This window comes from Chenopodium album, chromosome 19 (genome assembly GCF_948465745.1).
Source record: "Chenopodium album chromosome 19, dcCheAlbu1.1, whole genome shotgun sequence".
Lineage (NCBI taxonomy): Eukaryota > Viridiplantae > Streptophyta > Magnoliopsida > Caryophyllales > Amaranthaceae > Chenopodium > Chenopodium album.
The window spans coordinates 18,631,642-18,656,881 of NC_137852.1; the positions used below are offsets into that span (position 1 = coordinate 18,631,642).

General features: G+C 36.9%; 1 protein-coding gene across 1 annotated transcript; it reads left to right on the plus strand.

Annotated features, from left to right (window-relative positions):
- The first annotated feature begins 15,704 nt into the window (after positions 1–15,704).
- On the plus strand, positions 15,705–25,180 carry LOC145594858 (BTB/POZ domain-containing protein At1g04390-like). Its single transcript, XM_081651202.1, has 8 exons — positions 15,705–15,917; positions 16,733–16,859; positions 19,893–20,400; positions 20,507–20,640; positions 20,738–21,171; positions 21,332–22,480; positions 22,989–23,141; positions 24,402–25,180. Exons 1-8 carry the CDS (start codon positions 15,808–15,810, stop codon positions 24,823–24,825), a joined length of 3,039 nt encoding a protein of 1,012 aa, XP_081507328.1. The 5' UTR covers positions 15,705–15,807; the 3' UTR covers positions 24,826–25,180.
- Positions 25,181–25,240: the final 60 nt, after the last annotated feature.

The following is a 25,240-nucleotide window of genomic DNA, read 5'->3' on the forward strand; positions in this document are numbered from 1 at the left end:
AAACCCTAAACCACCACCCCAAAACCACCACAAGCAAAACCCTAAAATTCGTTTAGGGTGGTCGGTTTGGGGCTGGTGGTTAAGAATTAGGGATGGTCGAAAGGGAAGGGGAGGGGGTCGATTTCGGTGTAGGCAATAGGGAGGGGAGCGAATTCCGGTGGGGAAAAGGGAAAGGGAGTGGTTTCCGTTACGGGGTGGGGGTCGGGGCAGCAAGAACGGGAAAAGGGAGAGGGTTGTCTGCGTAGGTGGGGGAAAGGGAGGGAATGGGATCGCGCCGGCGCCGGCAAGGGGGAGGGAGTGGCAGTTGAGGGGACGGGTGGTAGTGAAGTGGAGGGCTGGCTGCAAGGTGGTTGAACGGTGGCTACACCTAACTAACGGAAACAGTAACGGCATAAGCATGTGGTAGTGAAATATATTTTTTAGGCATTTGTGTGGTACTAAAAATAAAATATTTTTTTAAATAGGTAGCAAATGTGACATAGGGTGCTTTCGTTGGTAATAAATGTCAATTTTTCCTACAATTGAAGATCAGATTTAAAAAGAATAACTCTCCATTGTCTTGGAATTGTTGACGAGGCTAATACTCTTTATTTTTTTTCAAGCTACATTATTATTAATTTATGTGTATAGAATTAACATAAATTACTATTGGCTAAGATAGTCGGAAGTGTGATCTTATATCCATTATCTTCAATGTTTGAAAGTTGTGGAATGCTTTTTTCTCATTAATAATGGACATTAAATAATTTTTACAATGCTAGTGGTGTGACATGAAGCAATAATGATAGTTCAATGGCGACGTGGTACAATGCTAGTGCAGATTTACATGGCACATAACTAAACATTTTTTAGAATCGCTTTAATAGATAAGTGTAGATGTGAGGTGTTTTTCTAAATTTGAAAATAAGACATTTAAAAAAATAGTCGCTATATGGAAAGAGAGGTACTTTAAGAAAATGGAAGGTGATTTGGGTATTTCTACCCCGCCATATGGCCCAATAAGAGCGCGACACGCGTTGCCTGAAAAGGTCTCCAAGTGAACCATCCAAGGACGAGTGACACGTGTCAAGCTGATAAGCCCTTAGGAATTGGCAGCCTTCAAGGCCCAATTCCCGAGGTAGCCGCAAAAAGGCGCAACCTAAAATCCTTGGTCATCAAACCCTATGACAGGGCACACATTTCTAGGACCCTATAAATAGGGAGATTCCCCCATTTATTGGGGCACGTTCCATTCATTACGTCACCCATCACTCTCGAAAATAGAGAGACACCTAATCTTGATATCCAAGAAGATATTTACTTTCCACATCTTTTTCACTCCGATCCCGTACTAACTTGGCCGTCGGAGGCGGAACTCCGAACATTTGGAGCTTCCGTTAATTTGCAGGTACAAGCGGCTTGGATCCAAACTGCGAGCTGTAACTCTCCCGGCCTGTGGGAGAATACCTCAAAGATGGTTTCACAAGAACCTGTACTGCCACCAAAAACCAACCGGCCTCCGGTTGATGGAGTGGTCTATTTAGACCATGATACCGATAAAGACGTTGAAGTCAAAATATATGTGGCCCCTGATGGGTCACTCATCTCTAAAAGCATCCGTCCCAAGGATAAACTAGAACGGAACATTGACCAGGCGGGTATAAGCAAGCCCTCTAGACAACCGTCTGTTCATACCTACGCGAGAGGATCTACCCCAGTCACTCGAGACGAACTCATGAAATTCATGACAAGTTAAAGGTGAAGTCAAGGACCTGATCAGCAAAAAGACGGCTGCTCCTAGAAAAGAGTAGTCGGCTAAAAAACTAGCTCAATCTGAGAGAACTAAGTCAGTCAAAGACCGACAACCTACTCCCCATCCTACAACCAAGGAGAAGGCTCGACCTTTGATTGACCTGTCTAAATTCTGTTTCCCCGGAACGGTAAAGAGGAAAGTCATTAAACATGTTCAGTCAAACGACAGTAAAAAGACTTTTTCTGATGCTCGACTTTACATCGAGCACAAGAAGAACCAACAGCTGTCTGAGTCGGCCTACACGTTGACTTACCCAGAAAGCTTCAAGAATACCTCAGCAAGGTATTCACAATCTATACATGGAACTCTATTAGGCGAATCTTCCGTCCACACGGGTCCACATGTCATTAATTCGGCTAAGTAAGCAGTCTAACCATTATACCGACCACCTGCATTGTCTCACATATAGCTTGCCTTCTTGAGAGGCCAGGAACCATACAATGTCCATACCATGGACTGGCAGCTCCGGCTGCAAAACCTTGGAGAACAACCCTCTCCGTTCTTAGGGGAAATAACTGATCCGGAATAGCCAGCTAAGGTAAAAAACGTGTTGGTGGGCACCTATAATGGTACCACCAATCTAGAAGATCACCTTTTGGCACAAACCCACCTCATGTATCTACAGGGGTTGGATGATGCCGCATGGTGTCGATGCTATAACCCAAAAGTTGTTTGGCAATTTGCCAGCTGGAAGTATAAACAGATTCAAGACGCTTGCGTTTTTCTATGAATATCCCTACCAAGAAAGCAAGTCTCGATCTAAGAAATGTGCATCAGGGGGACAGTGAAGGACTTCGCTCCTACGTCAGGCGGTTTAATCTAATGAGAATCCAGATTCAAGGGCTGCCTGATGAGGTAGTGTAAGGAATATTTCAAGCATCCCGAACTTGAACCCCACTGTGGTAGTAAAATAATCGGTCGTTGGACAATTACCCTAAACCAAACAATATTTTTACCTAAACTAACCTAAGACAAGTCTAGGGTAAGTAGAGGATCGTGTCCACAGGGAATGGGTGAAGAACACCAAGAGTATGAAACGGTTGTAAGCTAACTCGGTCACAAATTGGGTTTTGAATGGTTAGCTACTATATAAAAGAACGCTAGGGGAAACGGGATTCAACACCAACCAAAGCCAAGGAATCAATAACAAGGACGAATCATGAGTACACATAGAAGATAGAAAAGGAACTTAACATTGCCTTCTTTCAAAGTCACAACATAAGTACTCCCTAGATTAAGCACTAACACGATAAGGATTAAGTCTCAAGGATAGGAAGTGGGTTTCTAGCTCGAGTTTGTCTCTCGATCGCTCCGAACTAGCATGAAGCTCGAATAATTGGGATTTCTCACCTAATTACCATACTAAAGCAACCTAGTCAATGAAACCAAACATCCAAAATCATGAAAGTAGCATAATCTAATTACACAAGAAAAGACTCACTCCAAAACCCCATCTTTCGATGTGAGAAGAGGGATGAACACATGGGCATAATGTGGCCAACAAAATACACATGCAATTATCAATTCAAGCACAAACAACTATCAATCCAAGGTAGCACATGAATAATTCCAAGTGAATTAACCATAGCTTGGTTGGGTCTTCACCCAACCCCTAACTAAGAGACTACTCACTAAACATGGTGGAAATTACTCTAACAATTAAATCTAGGGTTTTCATGAATTCAAATAAGCTAGGAAAGAGATGAAACAAGGATGGATTAAACATGCAAGAATAAATAAACAAGATTAAGGGAGAAATTATCAACTCAAAGCAATTAAAATTGAAAATTAAGAGCAAGAGATAGAGGAAAGAGATTACTTAATAAACTTCAAAGTTGGGAAAATTGTTGAAATTGATGGAACAAACTTCCAATAATTCTTACAAATGATTGAGTTTTTGAGAAACTAAACCTAGGGAGAGGAAAACTATGAAATAATTAAGATAATAAGTCTAATGGAGTTCAGAGAGAAGAAGATCCCCACAAATGAGCCCCTTAAATCTATTTATAACCCCCAATTTCATAGTAAACTCCGCAATAAAAAGTTCGCGGAACCCGTTAGGCGCGGCCTCTCCAAGGCCTGGAGAGGCCGCTCCATGTGAGTGGAGAGGCCGCTCCAGGTCTTGGAGAGGCCGCTCCAAACTGGAGACAAAAATGGCAGAAAGCTTCGTAGTAGGGCGGAGAGGGCTCTCCAGAAAGGGGGAGAGGCCGTTCCAGGTGGAGAGGCCGCGGCATAATGTTGGAGAGGCCTCTCCTAACTTTTTCTTTCAAAACTGCCAAGTGAGGCAGGAAGTTTGGCAACGAGGTGGAGAGGCCTCTCCAAATGGAGAGGCAGCGACACAAAGTTGGAGAGGCCTCTCCTCACAAAATCCTTGAAACTGCCAACTTTGGCAGTAGCTGCAACAAAAGGGTGGAGAGGCCTCTCCATTGACCTGGAGAGGCCGCGCCTAAGGAGAGGTCGCGCCACTTATTTGGAGAGGCCGCTCTACTGCAGTTTCTTCTTCTTCTTCACTTGGCTACTTTGCTTTGGCTTCTTTTCATCATCTTCTTACTTTCCAACTTGATTCATCATCTATAGGCTTCACTTGGTCGTCTTTAGGCCTAGCAACTCAACAAAAACACCAACAACCCGTGAAGCATAGGGTACACAAAAATTGCATAGTAATAGAGCAAAAGTGAACCAAAACACTGATTTTATCAAGTAAACAAGGTTCAAAGACACCCTAAAATCATACCAAAATACAAGTTATCAAATCCCCCCAAGCTAAGCCTTTGCTCGTCCTCGAGCAAAACAAACATGTCAAACCAAAGAAGGACAGCAACTTGCTACAACATATCGAGGGGAAAGCAACAAGGAGGAAGCACATAAATACAAAACCGCATGGTAACAACCATAATCACTTTTAGCACAAGTGAAAAGCAATTTAAACCCCTAAGTCGCCATGGAGGACGAGTTTTTATCTCGTGAGGGTTTCCCTTGAGCTTAACCCACAACTCACACAAACCACAACAAAAAAATCACTCACTTTGTTGCCTCGTATCTCTTTCTATTTAAAAAATACACACGTTAGTAAACTTGAATAAAATATTAAATCAAACAATTAAATTAAATAATTGAAATAGGGATTAGGGACTAAACCCTTTGAAATTGTCAACCTTTCACGTCGAGGGTGAAGGCAACTTCGGGCTTGGCTAAGTGTGTCTAGAACTCATGAATGCGGAATTATGTTTCTAAAAAGGTTAGTCTAGAAAGCATTAGAGAGAAAGAATAAGCTTTGCTTAAGAGGAGAAGAGAGATGAGAGTTGTTGGTGATTCAAAACGGGGAAAAACGCCCCTATTTATAGAGAAAACTGTTTGGAACGATTGAAAAGAGTCTGAAATCAACTCGGAGTAAAACTACTCCCATCGTGAAGCGACAGAGCTATCGTGGTGCGATGGCTACTATCGTGACGCGATAGGCTTTTCGCAGCGCGATGGCTACTATCGTGACGCGATAGGCTTTTCGCAGCGCGATGGCGCTGTTAAGATAAAAAAGCTGTACATAGTCCTTTCCTAATATAATTAAGTAATTAGACTCCGTAATTATCCATTAATTAAGATCAAATTCATCATTAAAATACTTGTTTTATTCCAAATAAAATTCATTATCCTTTTTAAATAAAATAAAAGAATAATTATCAATCCTAATTCCACTAGAACTTAAAAAAACCTTCTAGATTATTATTAATGATTAAAGTCAATCCTAAGGATTTTAGGAATAATAATTAATGGGCCCTCCACTTGATCATTGGGCCGTATATAAAACTAATTTCGGGGCCAGTATTTTGGCCATAACTTCCTTATTATTCATCGAAATTGGGCTTATAATATATCGTTCGAAAACACTTTTTGAGCCCCATCCAACTACACCATCATTGGACCCTTATCATGGACCAATCTAAACTGGACATTAATAGAGTACAAAAACGAATATTTTCGAAAATAGAAAGAAGTATTTTTATTGACCGACCGCATTTGACGAGGCTCTGTCACATTCACCTCTTTCGATAATCAATGACATGAAAGATTGTCATCAATGGGTTTTGTTTTTAGGGAGACGCAATCAGGTGTCTACAAATCCTACATCAAGCGGACGACGATATATTCTTGTTGCCGTGGATTACTTCACCAAAAGGGTGGAGGCAAAGGCGGTCAAAAAAATCAAGACAAAGGACGTCAATGAGAAAGTTACTTTTTATTTCCAATCCTGTTTATTTATTTCTTGAATTGCATGAGGTTACCACCTGTACAATGTGCAGATGGCCTGATTCCATTTAATTAATACATATTAATTTCCAAAAACTAAGGGTTCGTTTGGCATCATTTTGGTTTTCTGTTTTTTGGTTTTTTGTTTATTAACTCATATGATATATGTCACATAATGAATCAAAAATTAGTCAAACTTATTAAAACCATGATAATTATGAAAATTGACAACAGAAAAGTGGAAACAAAAAACAAAGCCAAACAAGCCCTTAGCGGCTAAGCTCTCGTTTTAAAATGAGCTAACGAGGCAATGGACGGATAGTTCAAAACAACCAACCGTTTGCTCCAACATGAGTATGATCGTCTACGCCAACATGAGTACGACAACCGGGAACGCCCATTTGGGTAAATTCGTCGAACAGAGCATCTCCCTTTTGAGTGGTACATTGTTCAATTAACCAAAAACTAACGGCCCTACCGACTATCTGAATTAAGATAACGCTCGCAGTTGTTTGACTTAATCTAATTTAAAACCTAAAAAGATTAGTTTTTCCACTGCTCTAATGCTGGCGGGAAGCGGCTATTATTTCTTTTTAGAGGCTTCAACATATTTGCGTCACCGCCTGTTATTGCTTTGGGTAATTCAAGCGGCCATATTCTATTTAATGTTTATAAGTTAAGTCCAAAGACTTAGCAGCTTAGAGGTTCGTTATATACGACTTATCAAGGCATATGGCCTGATATTCCTAACACTTACCTGTCTGCTCATGAAGGCCAACTGTTCGCTTGGTTTGGGGAAATATCCATAGTGATTGATTGACTTAAAAACCAATCATACTCTTTTAAGCATCAATAATTTCTAAGTCAATCAATCCACCTTTGAAACCAAGCAAACATCCGGCCAGGGGCAAAGACATCTGGTACTACAAACAATCGAATACTATATAGGCAAGTCAAGTACTTAGCTTAAATCTATGCATACAAACAACTAATTTCCAAAGCTTTAAAAAATTTTTAAGGCAAGAAGATCAAGAAAGTCAATATGATAAAAATCGGTCACATGGCCGGACATTTCATTAAACCAGCCGCCCCTACGAACGATTGTAAAAGTTAACCGGTATAACCGACAGAAATTGTTGATTTACCCAACCCGTTAGTCGGTAAAATACAAGGTTAAACGGCGCACAGGCCGGAAGCAATAAAAAATGGCCATTCGGCCGCAAAAACAACATAAAAGCTTAAGTATCAAGAGTGGGGTCTTCAGTATTGACATCAGCACCATCCTTGTTGCCCCCAGGCAGCTGCTAATTAGTTTCCTTTTCCTTCTCCACCTATTGATCATCATTCCCAAAGGTCGACCCCTCTGTAGAGCTGGACGCCTAAGCATCAACTACCGCCTCATCATCGGCTTGCTTCAGGAGCTGGGCGTTGAACTCGTCATTGGCCTCGTCAAACTTGATCTTCCTGGTTTTATAGTCGGAGCCCGGATGAATGGACTCTTAGGTCATCTGCATGATGGCGTTGTAATCCTCCATCATTTGTTTGACCAAGGCTTCCTTCACTTGCTCGGCCCAGGATTTATATTTTGTCCTAAGTTGGGCCTCATTGTTCCCAAGCCGACCCTTCAGCTTACCGACCAGCTCCTTTAGCCTATCAGCCTTCTTGTCCGCCTTCTCGAGGGGTTAGAGCTTATTCTTGAGGCCCTTGACCTCATCCTGAAGCTCTGTTATCTGCCTCCTCACTGCGTCCAAGTCTTGCTTGACCTGAAGATTGGCCGACGCTTGGGAATACATCATATCAAGTGTTAGAAGCTCATTTTGAGCAATCTCAAAACTGGCAATATCTAATAAGGAGGCGGCCTGAGATTTTGCAGCCAGTAGAGTGGGCAGCAGTGTTGAGTGGCTTGCTACTCTTCAATACCTCGTGGGCATCCAGCTTGGTTAGGGTCCTACCATATGTAGGGTGGGAGTCGTATGTCGCCTTCTTATTAGGCTTGTGGGCGATGTGTTTTCTAGACTTGCTAGACACATCACCACCTGTCTTCTTTTGAAGTTTCGGGTCCGGTTGTGTAGAGGGGGAAGCTTTGGACAAACCGCCCTACACAAAATATATAAAGTTAGAAAAGTGGTGGCTATAAGAATCTGTATTCAAGTCAAGTTCAAAGGTCCCTTACCTTGGGAGTTCTTCCTGATTCAGGCTCCTCGTTTTTCCATTTGCGCAAAAGGGATGAACGGTAGTATGCTGCAGAGTGGGCAGCCAGCTTCTTTGAGGGTGAGAGCTTCTCCATTGCTTTGTCTGCATGCACAAGAAAACAATTATTAAAAACAAACAAGTAAAGATTAATTCAGCAAAGTATTAAAGAACAATCAGCCAGCTTTCTCTCGGCCTCTCTGTACTAAGACCGCAAGCGGCAAAATACGTCCCGTCAGATAGCCACTCATGGCGAGGAATATAGCTTTGCGAGGTGACCTTCTTCTCCCCCGTTCTCTCGTTGGATCGAACGACCACTGTGAATAGGCCTCGATACAAAGTTTACGCTGTCGCCTTCCTTGGGACAGGCGACATAACATCCCTTTTAGCTAGAAGGGGAGGGTTCCGGATCCACCAGTTGTATTTTTTGTTTAGCACACGGTCGGGAGAAGAGACTATGTAAAACTTCCTCCTCCATTCCTTCCATTCGGACTCTTTCCACACAACCATCATGTAACTCTTATGGCTTGTAAGGGTGAACCATCTGGTTTCGCTTGATTGTGGGCCCCGGCTGAGGTAGTGCATGTGGGCGAATTCCTCAAAGCTGTGATCTACCTCCAGCATCTCACAGGCGGCAACGTACCCCATGATTTTGAGCCAAGAGTTTAGGGCTAGTTGCCAGATACCCAGTTGGTATCTATAGAGAATCCTCTCCACGACCGGTGGAGAGGGAAACGAAGACCATCTTGAATGGCCGCCTTATAGCAGCCAAAGCATTCATCATCATAGCTGGCCTTCTCTGGCCAGACTACACTGCCCTCAACATTTGGGACGGTGAAGAGAAAGTCATGTCCCATGACTTGCTAAGAAATGAACTTCCCGAAGTTGTCAGTAATTGCCTTCCGGCTGCCCTTAGGAACATCCAAGTGATAAGCGGCATATTTCATCCGGCGCGAGGTAGACGGCTTTGCCCAACCCTCGCTCATGTCAACTAACAAGGACTCTTCCGCTGCATCCAGCTTGGAGCGCGCTTCCTCCGAATCTATGGAAGCGCTATCAGAAGTAAACAACTCAGAATTGTCGTCGGAGCTCCCATACCAAGAAAATGAATCTAATGATGTTTTGGGGGTTTTTTACTTCTGCTAAATTCCAACTGGTAATAAGGCCATTGAAAATGAATCTCAAGCACACTAAAATCCTAGGAGACTACTAGGTTCAAAAGATTTCATACCAAGAAATTGAAAAGATTGAATGGAATAGAAAATGAAACTAATGATGTTTTAGGGTTTTTTTAGTCCCTTGGGAGAGTTACAAATCGCTGTCTGGATCCAAGCCGCCTGTACTTGCAAAATAACGGAAGCTCCGAATGTTCAGAGTTCCGCCTCTAATAGTCAAATTAGTACGAGATCGGAGTGAAAAGGATGCGGAAAGTAAGTATCTTCTCGAATTTTGAGATCAGGTGTCTCTCTGTTTTCGAGAGTGATAGGTGATGTAATGATTGGAAAATGCCCCAATAAATAAGGGAATCTCCCTATTTATAGGATCCTAGAAATGTGTGCCCTGTCCTAGGGTTTCATGACCTAGGATTTTGGGCTGCGCTGTTTTGCAGCTACCTCGGAATTGGGCCTTAAAGGGCACCAATTCTTGAGGGTTTATTTGCTTGACACGTGTATATCCCTTAATGGTCCACTTGGAGACCTTTTTGGGCGACATGTGTTGCGCTCTCATTGGGCTATAATGTGCTGGGGTAGAAATACCCAAATCATATGATATTCCCATATCAGAAGGTCAAGTAAAACTAATTGTAGATGAAAGTAAAGAAAACAATGATAATCCAAAAGCGAATTAACAAGAAGGCAAACCGACGAAGAATGAATAAGATGACAGAAACATCGATAACAATGATATTCAATGAATTACATACGTTTCTACCAAGATCCATTTGAATAGAAATGATGGTATCTTAAATGAATTATTTGCCAATTCCATTGCAATCAAAATTTTGTTTGATGAAAATGATGATGAACCAAGATTAGTGGAAGAATATCGACACAAGCAAAATTGATCGAAGTGGAAAGAGACAATGCAAGCTGAGTTAATTAAAGTCACTTGAACAGTGAGAAGTTTTTGGAAATATAGCCCTTACACCATAAAGGTGTAAAATCTTGAGAAAAATGAAATAGTTAGATACAAGGCAAGAGTAGTAGTCCAAGGATTTTCTCAAATTCTAGGGATAGATTGTATGAAGAAATACGTTCTCTCGTAGTTAATGCAACTTGTAGACACCCATTTGTGTCTCCCCAAAACCAAACCTAGTGATGAATACCTTTCGCGTCGAACCATAATCAAATGAGGTGAAAGTGTTAAAAGTCAAGTGTTGCGGTTAGTTTTTATTATAATTCTTTTCTTTCTGTTTTCAAAAACTCACTCTATTTTATAAAAACGTCCATTCCAGTTTAGTTTGGTCCATAATAAGGGTCCAATAATGGTGTAGTTGGATGGGGTTTGAAAATACCTTTCCAACGATATATTATAAGCCCAATTCCGATGAATAATGAGGAAGTTATGGCCAAAATCCTAAACTGGGCCTAAACCGGATTTTACCTACGACCCAATGATCATAAGGAGGGTCCAAAGGTTTAATCCTATTCCTAAACTAATTAGGATTGATTAGAATCTTCTATAAGTTTCTAAAATATCTTAATTATCCTTTTTTGAAAAAATAATATCATGGAATTTGATTTGAATATAAACTTTCCTTTTTTAAAAACTTTCCTAATTCTATTCGGATTTAAAGATGTTCAAAGATAGTCAGATATTATTTTCGTGCCTCATATTTTTTATCCAAATTTAATATGGTTGGATAGATCTTGAAATTATCTTTCCAATGATATATTATAATAATAATTCCAAGCTATAACGAAAAAGATATGAAAGGAATACGAAACTCTATCCAAAACTGACATCCTTTCACTATTTCGTCCATATCTTTTTGTCTACAAAAGATTTCAATCTGATTTTAATTGCAATAGAAATTAGACTTCAAGAGCTTTCCAACGACATATTATATGACTTATTTGGACTTCTAGATCAAAAGATATGATAAAAACAAAATCCGAAAAACTGTCTTGTCGCGAAACGACAAGCCTGTCGCCTCGCGACAAGATAAATTTCTGGCGACAAGTCTAGTTTTCTGGCGACAGAGTGGAGTTTTATTCCTTATCAAATTCTATGATTTTCAGGACTGTTTTCTTATAAATAGGGTCCGAACCTCTGTTTTTATTCATCAACTCTCATTCACAATCATCAATTCTCATCAACTTTCATCAATCAATCAATTCTCTCTATTCTCTCTTAAGAATTACTAAATTAATTCTTTCTTATCCTCTCTCTCTTTCTAATCCAACCTTTTCACAAACAATATTCCGCATTCACAAGACTTAGAATCACTTAGCCAAGTTCGAAGTTGCCTTCGCCCTAGACGTGCAAGGTTTAATATTTTCTGAGGGTTTGGTCCAAAACTAGTCAAAACTTTATTTAAATTGATTTCAAGTTAATTTCTTTAATTCTTTAATTTTATTATTTTCATTGAAGTTTACTAACTTGTCTATTTTGTTATTAGAAAGAGGTACGAGGCTTCAAAGTAAGTAGATTAGCTTACCCTCTATTTTCTTTCACAATGTAGAAAGCATGTTTATCATTGTTTTATGATTCCTAGTATCATGTTAGGATGTTTAATTCCTAGTATCATGTTAGGATGTTATTTTATGCTTTCTAGTATCATGTTTAGGATGCCTTTACTCTTTCTAATATCATGTTAGCATGCTTCTAATGCTTTTTAGTACCATGTTAGGTTTAAAGTTTTGATCTTTATTGCTTAGTGACATGCTAGGATTTGTTATTAATCTTGTTAGTATCATGCCTAGGATCTTGTTATTATTATCATGCTTTATTATTTATGTTGCTTGATTTTATTTTATTGTTATTGCTTGGTCACACCTTTTATGCATGTTAAAGGGAATTTGTACTTGAAATCACGCTTAATAAGATAATTAATAATATGGTTTAGGCTAATGTGATTTTAACTCAAGTGATCGCCAATAATAGTTATTTGTGCATTAATATTCAACCAACATAGATTAAACAGGTTAGGTTTAATTAATGTTTGTATGTTATTCGAAAAGCGCACATCAATACGAGCAGAACAAAGTAGAGGCCTATTTTATAGGGCGGGTCCTTTTTTTTGTAGATTGGATTCATACCCTCATCCCCGAACCCTATTTGGTTCAAGACCTTATGGAGTTGATGGTCCTTTTGGATTGTCTTTTGGGTTTACAAGTTCCTAAAACTTGTTGGCGACTCTTTTGCTCTCTTTTTCTTCCCTTTGGAACGCCACCATACTTAAGTGTATGATCACAGTGGGGTTCAAGTTTGGGGTCATAATGCTTGAAATATTCCCTACACAACTATATATATATATATATATATATATATATATATATATATATATATATATATATTAAGATTTCTGGTACAATCTCAAAAGGACTGTAAATACGATTAATGGATTAGTTGTATAGGTCACAATTGATACATACATTGATATGAAAATCCTAGAAGGACTAAAACTACCAGAAAACCACAAGCCTTGACAATTACTTTCCATAAAACTAGAAAATGTCACTTTGTAGATTGAACAATTTGGGAGGATGTGGTATAATCATCCCAGTGAATACCAATCATGATTCAATTATTAATGTAGTTAATGTATGTTGATACTCTTGATATCATCGGAAACCCAAATGTGCTTGAAAGAACTGCAAAGTACTTGATGAAAGAGTTTGAGATGAAAGATTTATTGGAAAACTAAATTTTTCTTTAGATTGTAGATTGAGCACTTGAGTAGTGGTATTTTTGTCCATCAATCAAACTATACAAAAAGAGTTTTGAAACGATCTTTTACGGACAAATAAAATCCAATCAACTCCGATTCCCAATGGTTGTCGTTCTCTTTATATGAAAAATGATTCATTCAAACCTTGAGAGGAAAATGATAAAATTCTAGGTCTAGAAATATCATACTTAAGTGCAATGGGCCTTAATGTACTTAGCTAACGTCACTAGACATAGCCTTCGACGTATAGACACAGGAAGGGGATTTCACAGTACATTTACTCCGGTACCCTACAAGGAACACAAGATCTTAGTTTGATTTATTATTAGCCAAAACAAGATGCCACACTTGTTGGGTATGCATATGCCTAATACTTATGAGATCCACAAAATGTTAAGTCACGAAGAAATTGGATACATATTTACTTATGGCGGCACTACAATATCATGAAAATCAACAAAACAAACATCGACCACAACATCATCAAAACATGTAGTATTGATAACTCTTTTTGAAGCATGACGAGAATGTTTGTGACTAAGGTCAATGATCAATAATATGTAGAAAAAAAATGAAGAATGAATGTAATAACATATATGATTGATCTACAAAGAATATATGACATGCGTCTCTCAAGTAACTAAAGAATATATTAAGGTAGATCGAATAAAACATTTATCTCCAAAATTGTTCATCACACATCATCTACCAAAGGAAGAGAAAATATGTCCAGCAAATCAATCTTGTGAGAATCTTGCCGATTTGTTCACCAAATCCCTTCCTTTGAAGAGATTTGAACAATTAGTTCACAAAATCGGATTGTGACATCTTCGTGAACTACATTGAAATCAGGTGGAGTATTATATACATTGCACTATTTTTTCTTTTTTATTTTCATCATGTTTTTATACCACTCTTTTTCCTAGCAAGGTTTTTAACGAGGCACCTTTATCCAAATTCATGTGAACATTCAAGGGGAGTGTTGAGAAAAATTCAAATTGTTTGAAGTTCACATGCATGTAGTTTTTAATCGGTTAATGTTATGTATCCTAGTATTGTACAACATTGAGTACAATAATACTAGTTATAATATCGTAAAAGATCTATAATAATATCTATCTATACTATATATTAAAAAGCGTTTATAAAATTGTGTATGTGCCACGTGTACCCCTTCTTACACCCGTATTACGCCACGTCATCATTCAACAACCTCTACTATCATGCCACATCATAATTCAATTATCCAAATTATATAAAAAATGCATGTAAAGAGATTCAAACCTTAACTTCATTGAATGAAAACCGCATGCATTACCAACTTAGCTAGAATTAAGTTATAATTAATGTATCCACATTTATGCATAAATACATATAGTTAAGTATCATAACGTAGAATAAAAACAAAAATAATCCAAAATGAGTTATTGTTGTCATTGTTTTCTAATTTATCACGTAAAAAAATTATTAAGTCTTTTGAAGCATCAATATATAAACGAAATTATTCAAAGTATTACCCGGGACAAAGCCTAGGCCACACAATAGTTAATTAATTAATCTATACTATCTATACTAATCTATTAAAAGGCATTTCTAAAAACGTCTCTATGTCACGTAGAACCCCTCACTATGCCACGTTACTAACTCAACTCCTTATTATGCCACGTCAGCTACCCCAATCCTCAATATGACACATCACCGCACTACCAAAAATAATCCATGTTGTCTCAACTATATTTAAAAAAAAATAAGGATGACAAGATTCGAACACTAGACCTTTTGAAAGAGATATTATTGCCTAACCATCTAGGCATATAGCTAATTATGTGTTAAAGTTGCACACTAAATAATATAATACTCTAAAAGTATTGAAGGTGCACAACTATAAAAGTAGTATCCCGGAGCAATGTCCGAGCTACTCACTGGTTTATACTATTAAAACTCAAAGGAACAACACGTTAATGACATGTGTCACTCTTATGTCATCATTAAATTTATGACATAGTGCCACATATATGATGACATGACACCACATAAATATTTAGATTAGATTTTTGTATTTGAACCATTACATCTCTTGGAATTTCCAGCTATTTATTTTCATTGTTCTATTACTTTTTTTTTTTTTTTTTTTTTTTTTTTTTTGAAACCAAATTTGTTCTATTACTTAATTAACATGTATGAGTTGTTAGTAACCATGAACATTCATATTTACTTGATTGTAATTGTTGTTTTACAAATTTTTTTTAAAAGAAAAGAAAATTACTTGTATATGAATGCTAAAAAAGTCAAAATATTTCAAGTAATTCACGACCAACTGGATATATTTGGTACCAACAAGAGTTGGCTCAAGTGGTAAGCAACTTGATGTCGCTTAAGGGAGGTCTCGGGTTCGAGCCTCGCCGTATGCAGAAACTCTTGTTGGGAGACTCACCCACCATAAGCCAGGTGTGCTATCCGAGTCGGATCCGGATGTAGTCGGAGCTAAGCTCCGGTGAACCGGGTGGGCAACCTTAAAAAAAAAACTGGATATATTTGGTTAATTTGACCCACATGTGTTGCTAACGTGAACCGCTACTGCGCCACATAGTCACATATACCATACCATGGTAGAAGGAGCTAGAGCTTATTTTAGTCTGATTATTACAGAAGTTTTGCGGAAGAAATCACCCAACAATCAATCACAATGAAATCATCAAAAAGAGGGAAAAAACCAGACACCAAGAAACTACCACCAACCTCTCATCTCGCCACTCTTCACCAACGCCTCTATCATGGATTAAACCTTGGCTTCAGGTTTTTATTTCATCTATTTTTTATGGGTTTTAGACGAATTTTATTTTTGCAACCTTTTGATTGATTTTTTGGGTGTTATATAGTAGATTTTACAGTTTGTTGTCGACAAGATGATATAATTTTTTTTGGGTTTATTCAGGATGATTTCTTTGTGTATAGGATTGATTTTTTTAGTCGAATATAATGTTTTAAGTTAATTTTATTATCTGGGTAATTTTTGTTGAAATAGTGAAGTACTGATATTTGATTAATTGGTTGTTTGTAGATGTATTGCTATTATGATTGGTTATATGTTGAATATTATTTTTGTTCAATCATTTTTTCTGTTATTATGTTAGAGAATAAGAGATGGATAGTTGTTTTGTTGGAATTTTGGATTGATTGTTTATGAAATTTTAGAGACTTTAAAATAGGCATTTCAACTACAAATTAGTCGTGATTTTTTTAACCCCGTGAAACTTGAATTTGTAAATTATTCTATCATGGTGGAAGCCATTTTGAATAGGAATTTGTAATCGAATTGTGAGTGACCTATGAATTTGATTCCTTGATTAAGACCTCTTTTGAGATTCATTGAGAGTTTTAATTCAATCAATAAAACAATAAAGTAGCAAGAGGGAGGGAGGCAGGGAGGTGTTTAATACATCTATATTGCTAAGCAATATGTGACAGTGAAGATTAATGTAGTCCGAATAGTTTTATGCTGTCTACAATGTTAGCAACTTATTGGTTTTCAATGACATTGCAGCTATTTCCTAGTGATTCGTTTGTGAAGTGTTATGATTATCATGCACTAAAAAGGTTTTCATTAATAGGTACTCAAATAATAAAGAAAAGGAATGGAGTACCAATGATGTTGAGATACAAAGGCTGGTAGTCCGATCTATATCCGCTTTTCTTGATGGTGTTTCTCCAGAGAAATGGCAAATGCCTATAGTAAAGGTACCAAGCATGTGATCCATCATTTGTAAATCTTTCTTATTGCAGAGAGCATCTGTTAATCTAATAACTGTTTAAGACGAAGATTTTTCAACCATCATAATTTTGGTGATATACTGATATGAACTCAGGATAGTTTTCTATATGCTCTGGACTGCTAAGAAAATGGATTTATATCTAATATTGCACAGAGGATCTAGGTTTTATAGGAACAGGTTTGCCATTACTCAGTTAATATGTTCCATTTTTTGGTAATGAAAATTTTTAGGTGGGCTTTTATGGTGGATTAAGTTGTTATGTCAGTTTTATGGTTGGAATTCCTTTGAAAGCTCTATGGGTCTGTATGTATGTTCTCTGTAATTTGATTTTGTATTAGAAGTTGTTATAACTGTATCCATTTCTGACCTTAAGCTAGATTCAACCTCAAAATTTTATTTGACTCCAATACAATTGTTTCATTAAATTCTAAGAGTCAATCTTTGAATACGGTAGAGGATCAAAAACTGAAAGCTAGAGGTGGTCACATTCATTGGGTTGAAATCAAACATTTAGATCCATGATTACAAATATGGTCAAGGCTAGGGGTGATTGGTTAGTACTCAAACACAAAGCTAGACTTATCAGGTTGGTCAAGCCTTAAAATGGAGGTTAAAGTAGCAAATAAGTCTAGGCTATTTGTCAAACCATGGAAATTTACCGATTAGAATATATCTCAGCCAATCAATTTTATGCCAATGCTTGACTATGTCATAGATAACTCAATATATTTTACGCTGCCATGTGATTGATTCAAATCAATCAAAATAAAATGTGAGTGTAATAGGTATGATCAACTATTGACTTATTGATGCTACATTAAGTAGAGTTGGCTCATCTGCAAAGCACTATAAAGTTCTTAAAATTGTGTCGATAAGAGAACAATTCTTTGACTCCAATGTTAAATATAAATGTAATTAATAAATTTGAGCTAGCTTAGGTGAGATTTGAGATATAGGGCTTGTTCTCTTTAGCTTAGTTTCAGTTCGATTCAGATTTTAATTTCCTTCTCTCATAAACACTTCAGTTCAGCTTAGTTTAGCTCATCTCAGTTCAGTAAATCAGAACAGGCCCATAGTCTTTAAGATAACTGCCATATAGGAAACACCTTTTTGTTGCCTTGCTGACCCAACTTTTAATCATTCAATATCTCTCTAATTTTCCCATTACTAAGTGACCTAAATTTTGGTGTCACATTGGTTAGGAATTTTAATCTTATGTATTGATGTAGTTTAATAATTGATTATTTATTTATTTATACTTCGTATGTCATTTGCCTTCCTTAAGATCTAAAATTGAGATGCACTACGTTAAATGGTTCCATCATTTACATGATTTTCTAGTATTTGATTTGTATTTAGAACTTGGTTTTATCATATCCTTAGATTTAGTCACACTAGTGATTTATTTATTTATTTTTTTCCATTTTTTATGAAAACTTAAGTCAAGGGTTTAGAGTTAACCCCCACACAGTTGTTCTCTACACTTTTGATTGCTGAAGTCTCTAATTACATATTCATAAGGTAAAGCAGATAATTTCTAAATGTTTTTGATTGATTCTAACAAGATGTCACTTATAAAAGTTTCTACCTTTTGTAGTGCAAAACATGGTCTAAGTTGCTGAAATTTGACTTGAAACTAGCTTATGTAGCAGAGAGAGTAAATATGCCTGAGCAATATGATTTTTTGGGTCAAATTGAAGCCCCGTACACATTAGGATTAGCCACATTTCGACCTTTATAAATCGATTTAACTTGACTTATAATTATCTAAACCTAAATCTGATGTGACTTATCCAACTAATAGATGGAAATTGTGGAAGCTCATAATTATGTCAATGGACTCTATTTATTTATTTATTTATTTTCAATCTAATATATCCAATATTATATAACATACTTTTAATGGTCCAACAATACATATGTCTCTCACGATATTTTAAGTTACTATGCTCTGTTTTTTTTCTGTATCTAATTTTTTTTTTTTTTTGAGAGACTCCCTAGGACGAGTTATTTACTTCCACAAAGCAATAACAGACAAGTAGAAAGAAAAATATGTTGATTTATGTAGTAAATTGATGTTATTAACCTAATAGCTAATATTCTTTTTTATCAAAAGGATTCTAAACCACAGACATTTTTGTAAAATTTAGAAACTTGAATTTCTGCCTGCCTTGATCAATTTCTTACCTATACCTATACTATCAAGTGTTAATGTTGCTATAATTGTATAGTCCAAGCTTTCCATCAAAACTGACTTTTGGATAGATTTTTGGAATTTTGATTTTCTTCAAAATTTGTTTGGCAAGGAAAGTTATCAATCAAACAATAATCAAGAAGATTTGGATTTTGAATTATTTATCATGGAGTGACAATTGGTTTAGAAGGTCGTGTGAAAGCTTTCAAGTTTCCGTCCATGCAAAAAAAAAAAAAAAAAAAAGAAAAAAGAAAAAAATTGGAATAGTGTTTTTTTTTTTTTTTAGTTTTACTACTCCCTCTATCCCATATTATAGTTCCTGTTTTCCTATTTTGGAGACCCATAATGTTCTTCCTGTTTCTATTTTTTGATATTATGTAAAGACAATTATACCCTCATTTTTAATTTTATTCATTGCACATCTTAAATTACCCTTGAATTTCCACTTGCTTTGTACTTTTTTCCACTTTCTGTCTCTAACTTTTTTCTATAATTGTATTTTTCACCTTTTTTTTTTAATGTGCTTCATTAACTTTCTCATCTCTAACTTTTGTCTACAATTGTACTTTTCACCTTTTTAAATGTACTTTATTCACTTTCTCCTCGTATTTCTTAAATACCGTGAAAAAACACAAACATGAACTATGTAATGGGACGGAGGGAGTATAATATATCTGAAATAATAATCATAAAGAACATGCTTTAAACAACGGAAAGTCAGCTCAATTTCAGAAATTTATAATTTTATATGCATTTGACTTAAGTCTTTCAGTTTTTTGACTTATGTGGTTACTTGCAATTTAGGATTCAATTCCTGATGTGGTCAAGGCAATAGTAGGTATTCTGCATTCCTTAAATGAAGCTGTGCTTGCAATGGGGTTAGAAGTTACAGTGAAGTTGGTTAGGATTATTCCTACTTCGATGTTGCGGCTGCACTTCAGTCATCTTAGTCATTCTTTATCTCCTTTGTTATCTAACCATCAATCTCAAGTTGCTATTATGAGTGCAACTGCTCTAAATTTTATAGTGTCAAATGTTGGCGTCAAGAAAGAGAAAGAAATTTGGGATACGTTGGAAAAATATGGTGTTGTCACTCAAGTAATTGGTAACTTGAGGGTTTTATTTGATAAAGCTAGGCCTCTTGAATATTTCCTAGAGATGGTTTCTCTCTTGAGTTCCATGATGAAGCTATGGCCCCCCTCAAGATATCCTGTTTGGAATGATGCCAAATTAAAGGAAGTCGTAGAGATCTTCTGCAGCAACCCTGAGGCTAATGTCAAAGTTGCTGTTTTGCAGTTTTATTCAGCTTTAGGTATTCTTATTCCATGGTAAACGTCTATTGCCGCATCCTTTTTACCCATTAGCTGATTCATTCTCCTAGATGATCTAAGTTGAGTAAAATGATTTGTGATTTTCAGCTCTATGTGCTAATGGAGCACAAAAGCTTCTGGAAAATGGGGATGTCTTCATACAAACAGTTGTGCAATGCATGGGCGAATCTCAGCCTCTTTCAGTTCGAATTTCTGCGTTCAAGATCGCACAATATATAATGGTAACTATCAAGAGTTGCCAGGAAATGCCCTGTTAGTATATGACTTATAAGTGTCAATTGTTTCTCGTACTAAAGTTTGTGCAATCCAATTATCCAGGCTACTAAGAAATTGTGTTCAGAAGTGTTGGATTTATCTTGTGAACCTATAGTCAGGTCTATTGTCCGTGCATTGACTGTTTCAAGTGTACATCATGAGAAATTTTCTAATCAGGATGAGTCTTTGAGATTGGAAGCCTCTCGTCTGGCATTGGTTACTCGGTGGCAAGGAAAGCATCATGATCATCTGTGGAGGTTAAGAATTGATAAAGTACTCATCCAATTATTGATGCCCAATTACCAGACCCTCCAGCCATATCAACAGTCATTGTCAGTTGAGGATCTTATAGTTATGGCAAGAGAGGGTTTGGGTGCCAATTTTCTTCTGAATTTGAGACCTTTTGTTTGGGAGATTATTGGATGGCTTTCAGCTCAGTGTGAGGAAAATTTTAATCCCGATAAGCAATGTGTCAGTCTCCTGGTTACTACAGCATGGTAATGGTTTATGGGCCTTATGGCATGTCTTCTTCTTTTCTTTTTTTTGCTTTTTTTCTTTAGAACTACGATTTCTATTTTGCACAAGTATTATTATGTTCAGGTTCAGAAAGAGTTAGTGCTAATTTGTATTTAATTGTTATTGATATGTATCTAAAAGTCTGGCCTTCGTGGACTCAATAGGCAGAGAACGCCTACTTCGTCAGGCTGATCGGACATATACATTCAGGAGTGTATCAGCAGCGAAAGCAACTTTGCTGATGATGTATTCTCCATGCAAGTATTTTTCATCAGAAGCAAGATTGGTGCTTTTAGAAGCACTCAGGTTTGAGGGCGAGGAACATCTAAAGCAGCTGCTATATGCTCTGAAGTTTGTTTATTCTGGCGACATATCTAGGACACCTGATAAATTTCAATTACTGATTAACCTGATAGGTTTGACATGCTATTCTGGGTTGCCTCACTTCTATAGGCAGGTTGTCACAAATGGAGGAATTAAAATTCTGTTGGCTTTTGTGAGATGGTGGTTAGACAATGCTTCCTATATTGACAAAGTATCTTTGACCTCTCATTTAAGAATTACAGCTATGGAGCGGACTTGTTGTAGGATTGATGAAGAAGATTGGGAAGGCAGTGAAATTCACTTGCTTTTGACTTTGTGGAGTTTAGCTGAATTGATCAAATGTCATGAAAATGAGGGGCATGTGTTAGATATTTTTGCTGGGCAGAATATTTACACGAAGGAACAGTTTATCCAAGATATCCTGGATGTATCGATTGATACTACCTCTACTGGACTGAGATGGTATTGTTCATACCTCCTTAGCTTCTTTGGGCTCTATGGCTTCCCCAGTAAACTAGGTAAAAGAATAGCATCAGTTCAAGAGAAAGACCATGGAGATATGCGTCTTGTTCTTCGAGATGGGCAGTCTTTAAGTGTTCATCAGATTATTCTTCTCAATCGGTGCCCATCCCTGCTCCCACCTGAAGGACCTTCAGATGAAGACAAATTATCCAGGTCTTATGATTTTCCCGCAAGAGAATTTATTGACAGATGTAGAAGGACTGAGAAGGAAGTCACTCTATCTGCACAAGTTGACCAGCAAGCAATTTTCAAATTGTTGGACTATATATACTCTGGCTATCTGCGAGCTGAAGGATCCATTGTAAAAAAGTTAAGAATGCTAGCAAAACATTGCAATATACAACCTCTATTACAGCTTCTTTGCAGAAAAAGGCCAAAGTGGGCTGCTCCTGTGCCCACTTTTGATCTTTCGACAACTCTCGGACACGTTGGACTTGGTTTTTCGTGAGTGTTTTCTCTCTGAGATGGATTAACCTAATTTGATTCTGTGATTCATGAAAATTTTCATTTTTTTCTTTATTTTTTATTTGTTGACTTCTAATACCATGTGATGCTCTTTTAGATGTTTAGAGCATAAGCCTGTTTTTTGAAAACCTTTTTGCTGAATTGAATTACCGTCATATTATCTACAACACGTTTTTTAATGAAAAGAGAGTTAAGGGCTATTATATAGTAGGCACTTAATTAGGTGTTTTTTAATGGACAGAGATGCTATATAGAAGCATTAGGTTTTCATCATGCCTCTCATAAATCCTTTGTTTGGAGCTGATTTGTGATTGAATTGAACCAATCCTGATTAAATGGTCAAGCAAATGTATAAACTGCTACTATTTATTTGACGTCTTGGACAGGGTGCTGATGTTCTGTTTATATTTGTATTTGATTATTGACTTCTGCTTTCGTCATGCTATTTCCTTCTTCTGCTGATGTATTTGTGTGGCTGCAATTTCAGTGATATTATCTTGGAATCTGAATCAACTGAAAGTATAGGATGGACCTGCAGTTGCTGCTCTATATCTTTGCCTCACATCCATTCTCACAGAGTAATATTAAGCTCTAGTTGTGATTACATGAGGGCTTTATTTCAGTCTGGGATGCAAGAAAGGTAATAAAATTTATCTATCTTTTTTTCTGTTTCTTTTGATCAGCAAAATTGTGGGTTGAGCATATTAATAAAGGGTTATATACCAATATGTTAATCCATTTATCCATTTTAAAATTGATTCTACAAAGGGGGGAATTTTTCACAAAATTGTTTGCTTTGGGTGTTTATTTGCTGGCTTATCAAGTTATCAATTGTTTGCTTGTTTCTGTTATATATCTAGGATTAAGAGTTGGTGTTTTCTAAGTGGTACCCATAAATTTTGCTGCTAAATAGTAGTAATCTTGTAGAGCAGAATATGAACTCTCCCTTCTTCTCTGAACAAAAATACAACAAGTTGTGTGCTTAAGATTTCTGTGTAGTGATTGCTTACCAGCCATTAGTGCAGGTCAGATTATATATCCTCTGAGACATTCCGCAATAAGCCCTAAGATTGTTTTTCTTAATATCTCTGTGGACTGTATATGTAATTCTCTCTTGTTTAACCTATATGTCTAATTTGTTCTAACCTTGCTCCGTTTTTAAATACTTGTTCCATTTCTCCATGCGCGGAGTTTTAGGAGAAATTGGAGAAAGTAATAAAATATGAAGGTAGTGGGGTGGTTGAGAAAATAAAAAATTGTAAAAAGCAAAAGTAGTGGAAGAATAGGAGGAGAGAGAGTATTATGTTGGGTTCACTAAGTGTGAAAAATAAATTAAATATTGTAAAAATTTCCAAAAAAGGAAATGGAGCAAGTATTTAAAAACGCCTGAAAAAGGAAAGTGGAGCAAGTATTTAAAAACGGAGGGAGTACGAAGTAACTCAGAGCCTTGATCATACATACAAGGGTTCGGCTACATTTACCAAAAATTAATTTCATTGGGTCATCTTCATGCTTTCTTTTTCTATTGTAGTATTTTTCTATCAAGCCTCATGTGCTCTTGGATCCCCAAAGCCTTTAGTCATAGAAAATAGTACAAACTCGTCTTTAGAAAAGTACACTGTAGCAGTCCAATATGTGTGCTGGAAGAATTCTGAGGGTACCACTACCTCTTACGGATCATGGTACAAGCAAGTGGAAGGTGTAGCCTTGAGAAGTTAAATCTAATAATAGAGGCTGTAATCAAATGATATAGAAAATTCCTTTCCTTTGGATTATTTTGAATTTTATTTCTTATTAGCCTTTATAGCTTATGTTTTCATATAGATATCTCACCTTTCACTTTGTATCCTATCTTGTACAATCTCCTTCTTACATGAATAGATTTAATGAATTCTTGCAGTTGGTCCCATTCCTTAAAAATACCTGTCAGTTGGAAAGCTTTATGTAAGCTAGTCATGTGGGTGTATTCTACTGACATACCAAAACCGGTTTCTGGTTGTTTATGGGCTAATATGGATGTAAAGGAAAAGTTATCTGAGCTGCACCCTTTCGTAGAGCTTTGTTGGCTCGCTGAATACTGGTTTTTGAATGATGCACAATATGAGTATTTAAGAGTGATCACGTCTTTCTTGGATTCACCAGCGTTGGCAATTGAGGTAATCCAACTTGCTGCTAAATTCTCTCAATGGGAATTGGTTGATGTTGCAGCAAACAGGATTGCCCCAGTTTACCGTACTCTTCACAGTTCTGGTGCACTTGATGTTTTGGATGAAGCACTTATTGAGTTGATTCGGCAGGCTGCTGTTCGTCTTTCTCAGGACTGATTATGGATGTACTTAATCCAACTATCCTTTTATATCAAAATTAGCTCTGCAAATACTGGGTTTTTGATTACTGGCTTACTACTATGGTGATTACTGATCGGCTTTCCGGGAATCTATATTTGTCCTATGCTACAGTTATTGTGAGAAAAATTTTGGTCTGGTTGTTAGCTGTTAATGTACAACAGCATTCTGTCTTCTGTATATAGGGTGCAGTTCTTACATCTTGTAATTCTAAAGTTTATTTTGTGGGATATAGCTCTTGCTAGTAGTCATCATTGTGAAAGTTGAGGTCAACAAGAGGAAAGAATCATTAAAGGGAATATAAATTGTTTTGATAGGTTATATAACAACCAAAATTTATCTGCATCAAAACTTACTCTTAAAATTATAAAGTAAATTCTAAATGAAACCACCG

Bases quoted from the DNA above. Each gene is read 5' to 3' on its own strand.
- LOC145594858 (XM_081651202.1), top strand. From the start codon at position 15,808: ATGAAATCATCAAAAAGAGGGAAAAAACCAGACACCAAGAAACTACCA. The intron at 15,918-16,732 runs GTTTTTATTTCA...TTTCATTAATAG, and splicing joins GGATTAAACCTTGGCTTCAG to GTACTCAAATAATAAAGAAA. The intron at 23,142-24,401 runs GTAATAAAATTT...GAATTCTTGCAG, and splicing joins CAGTCTGGGATGCAAGAAAG to TTGGTCCCATTCCTTAAAAA.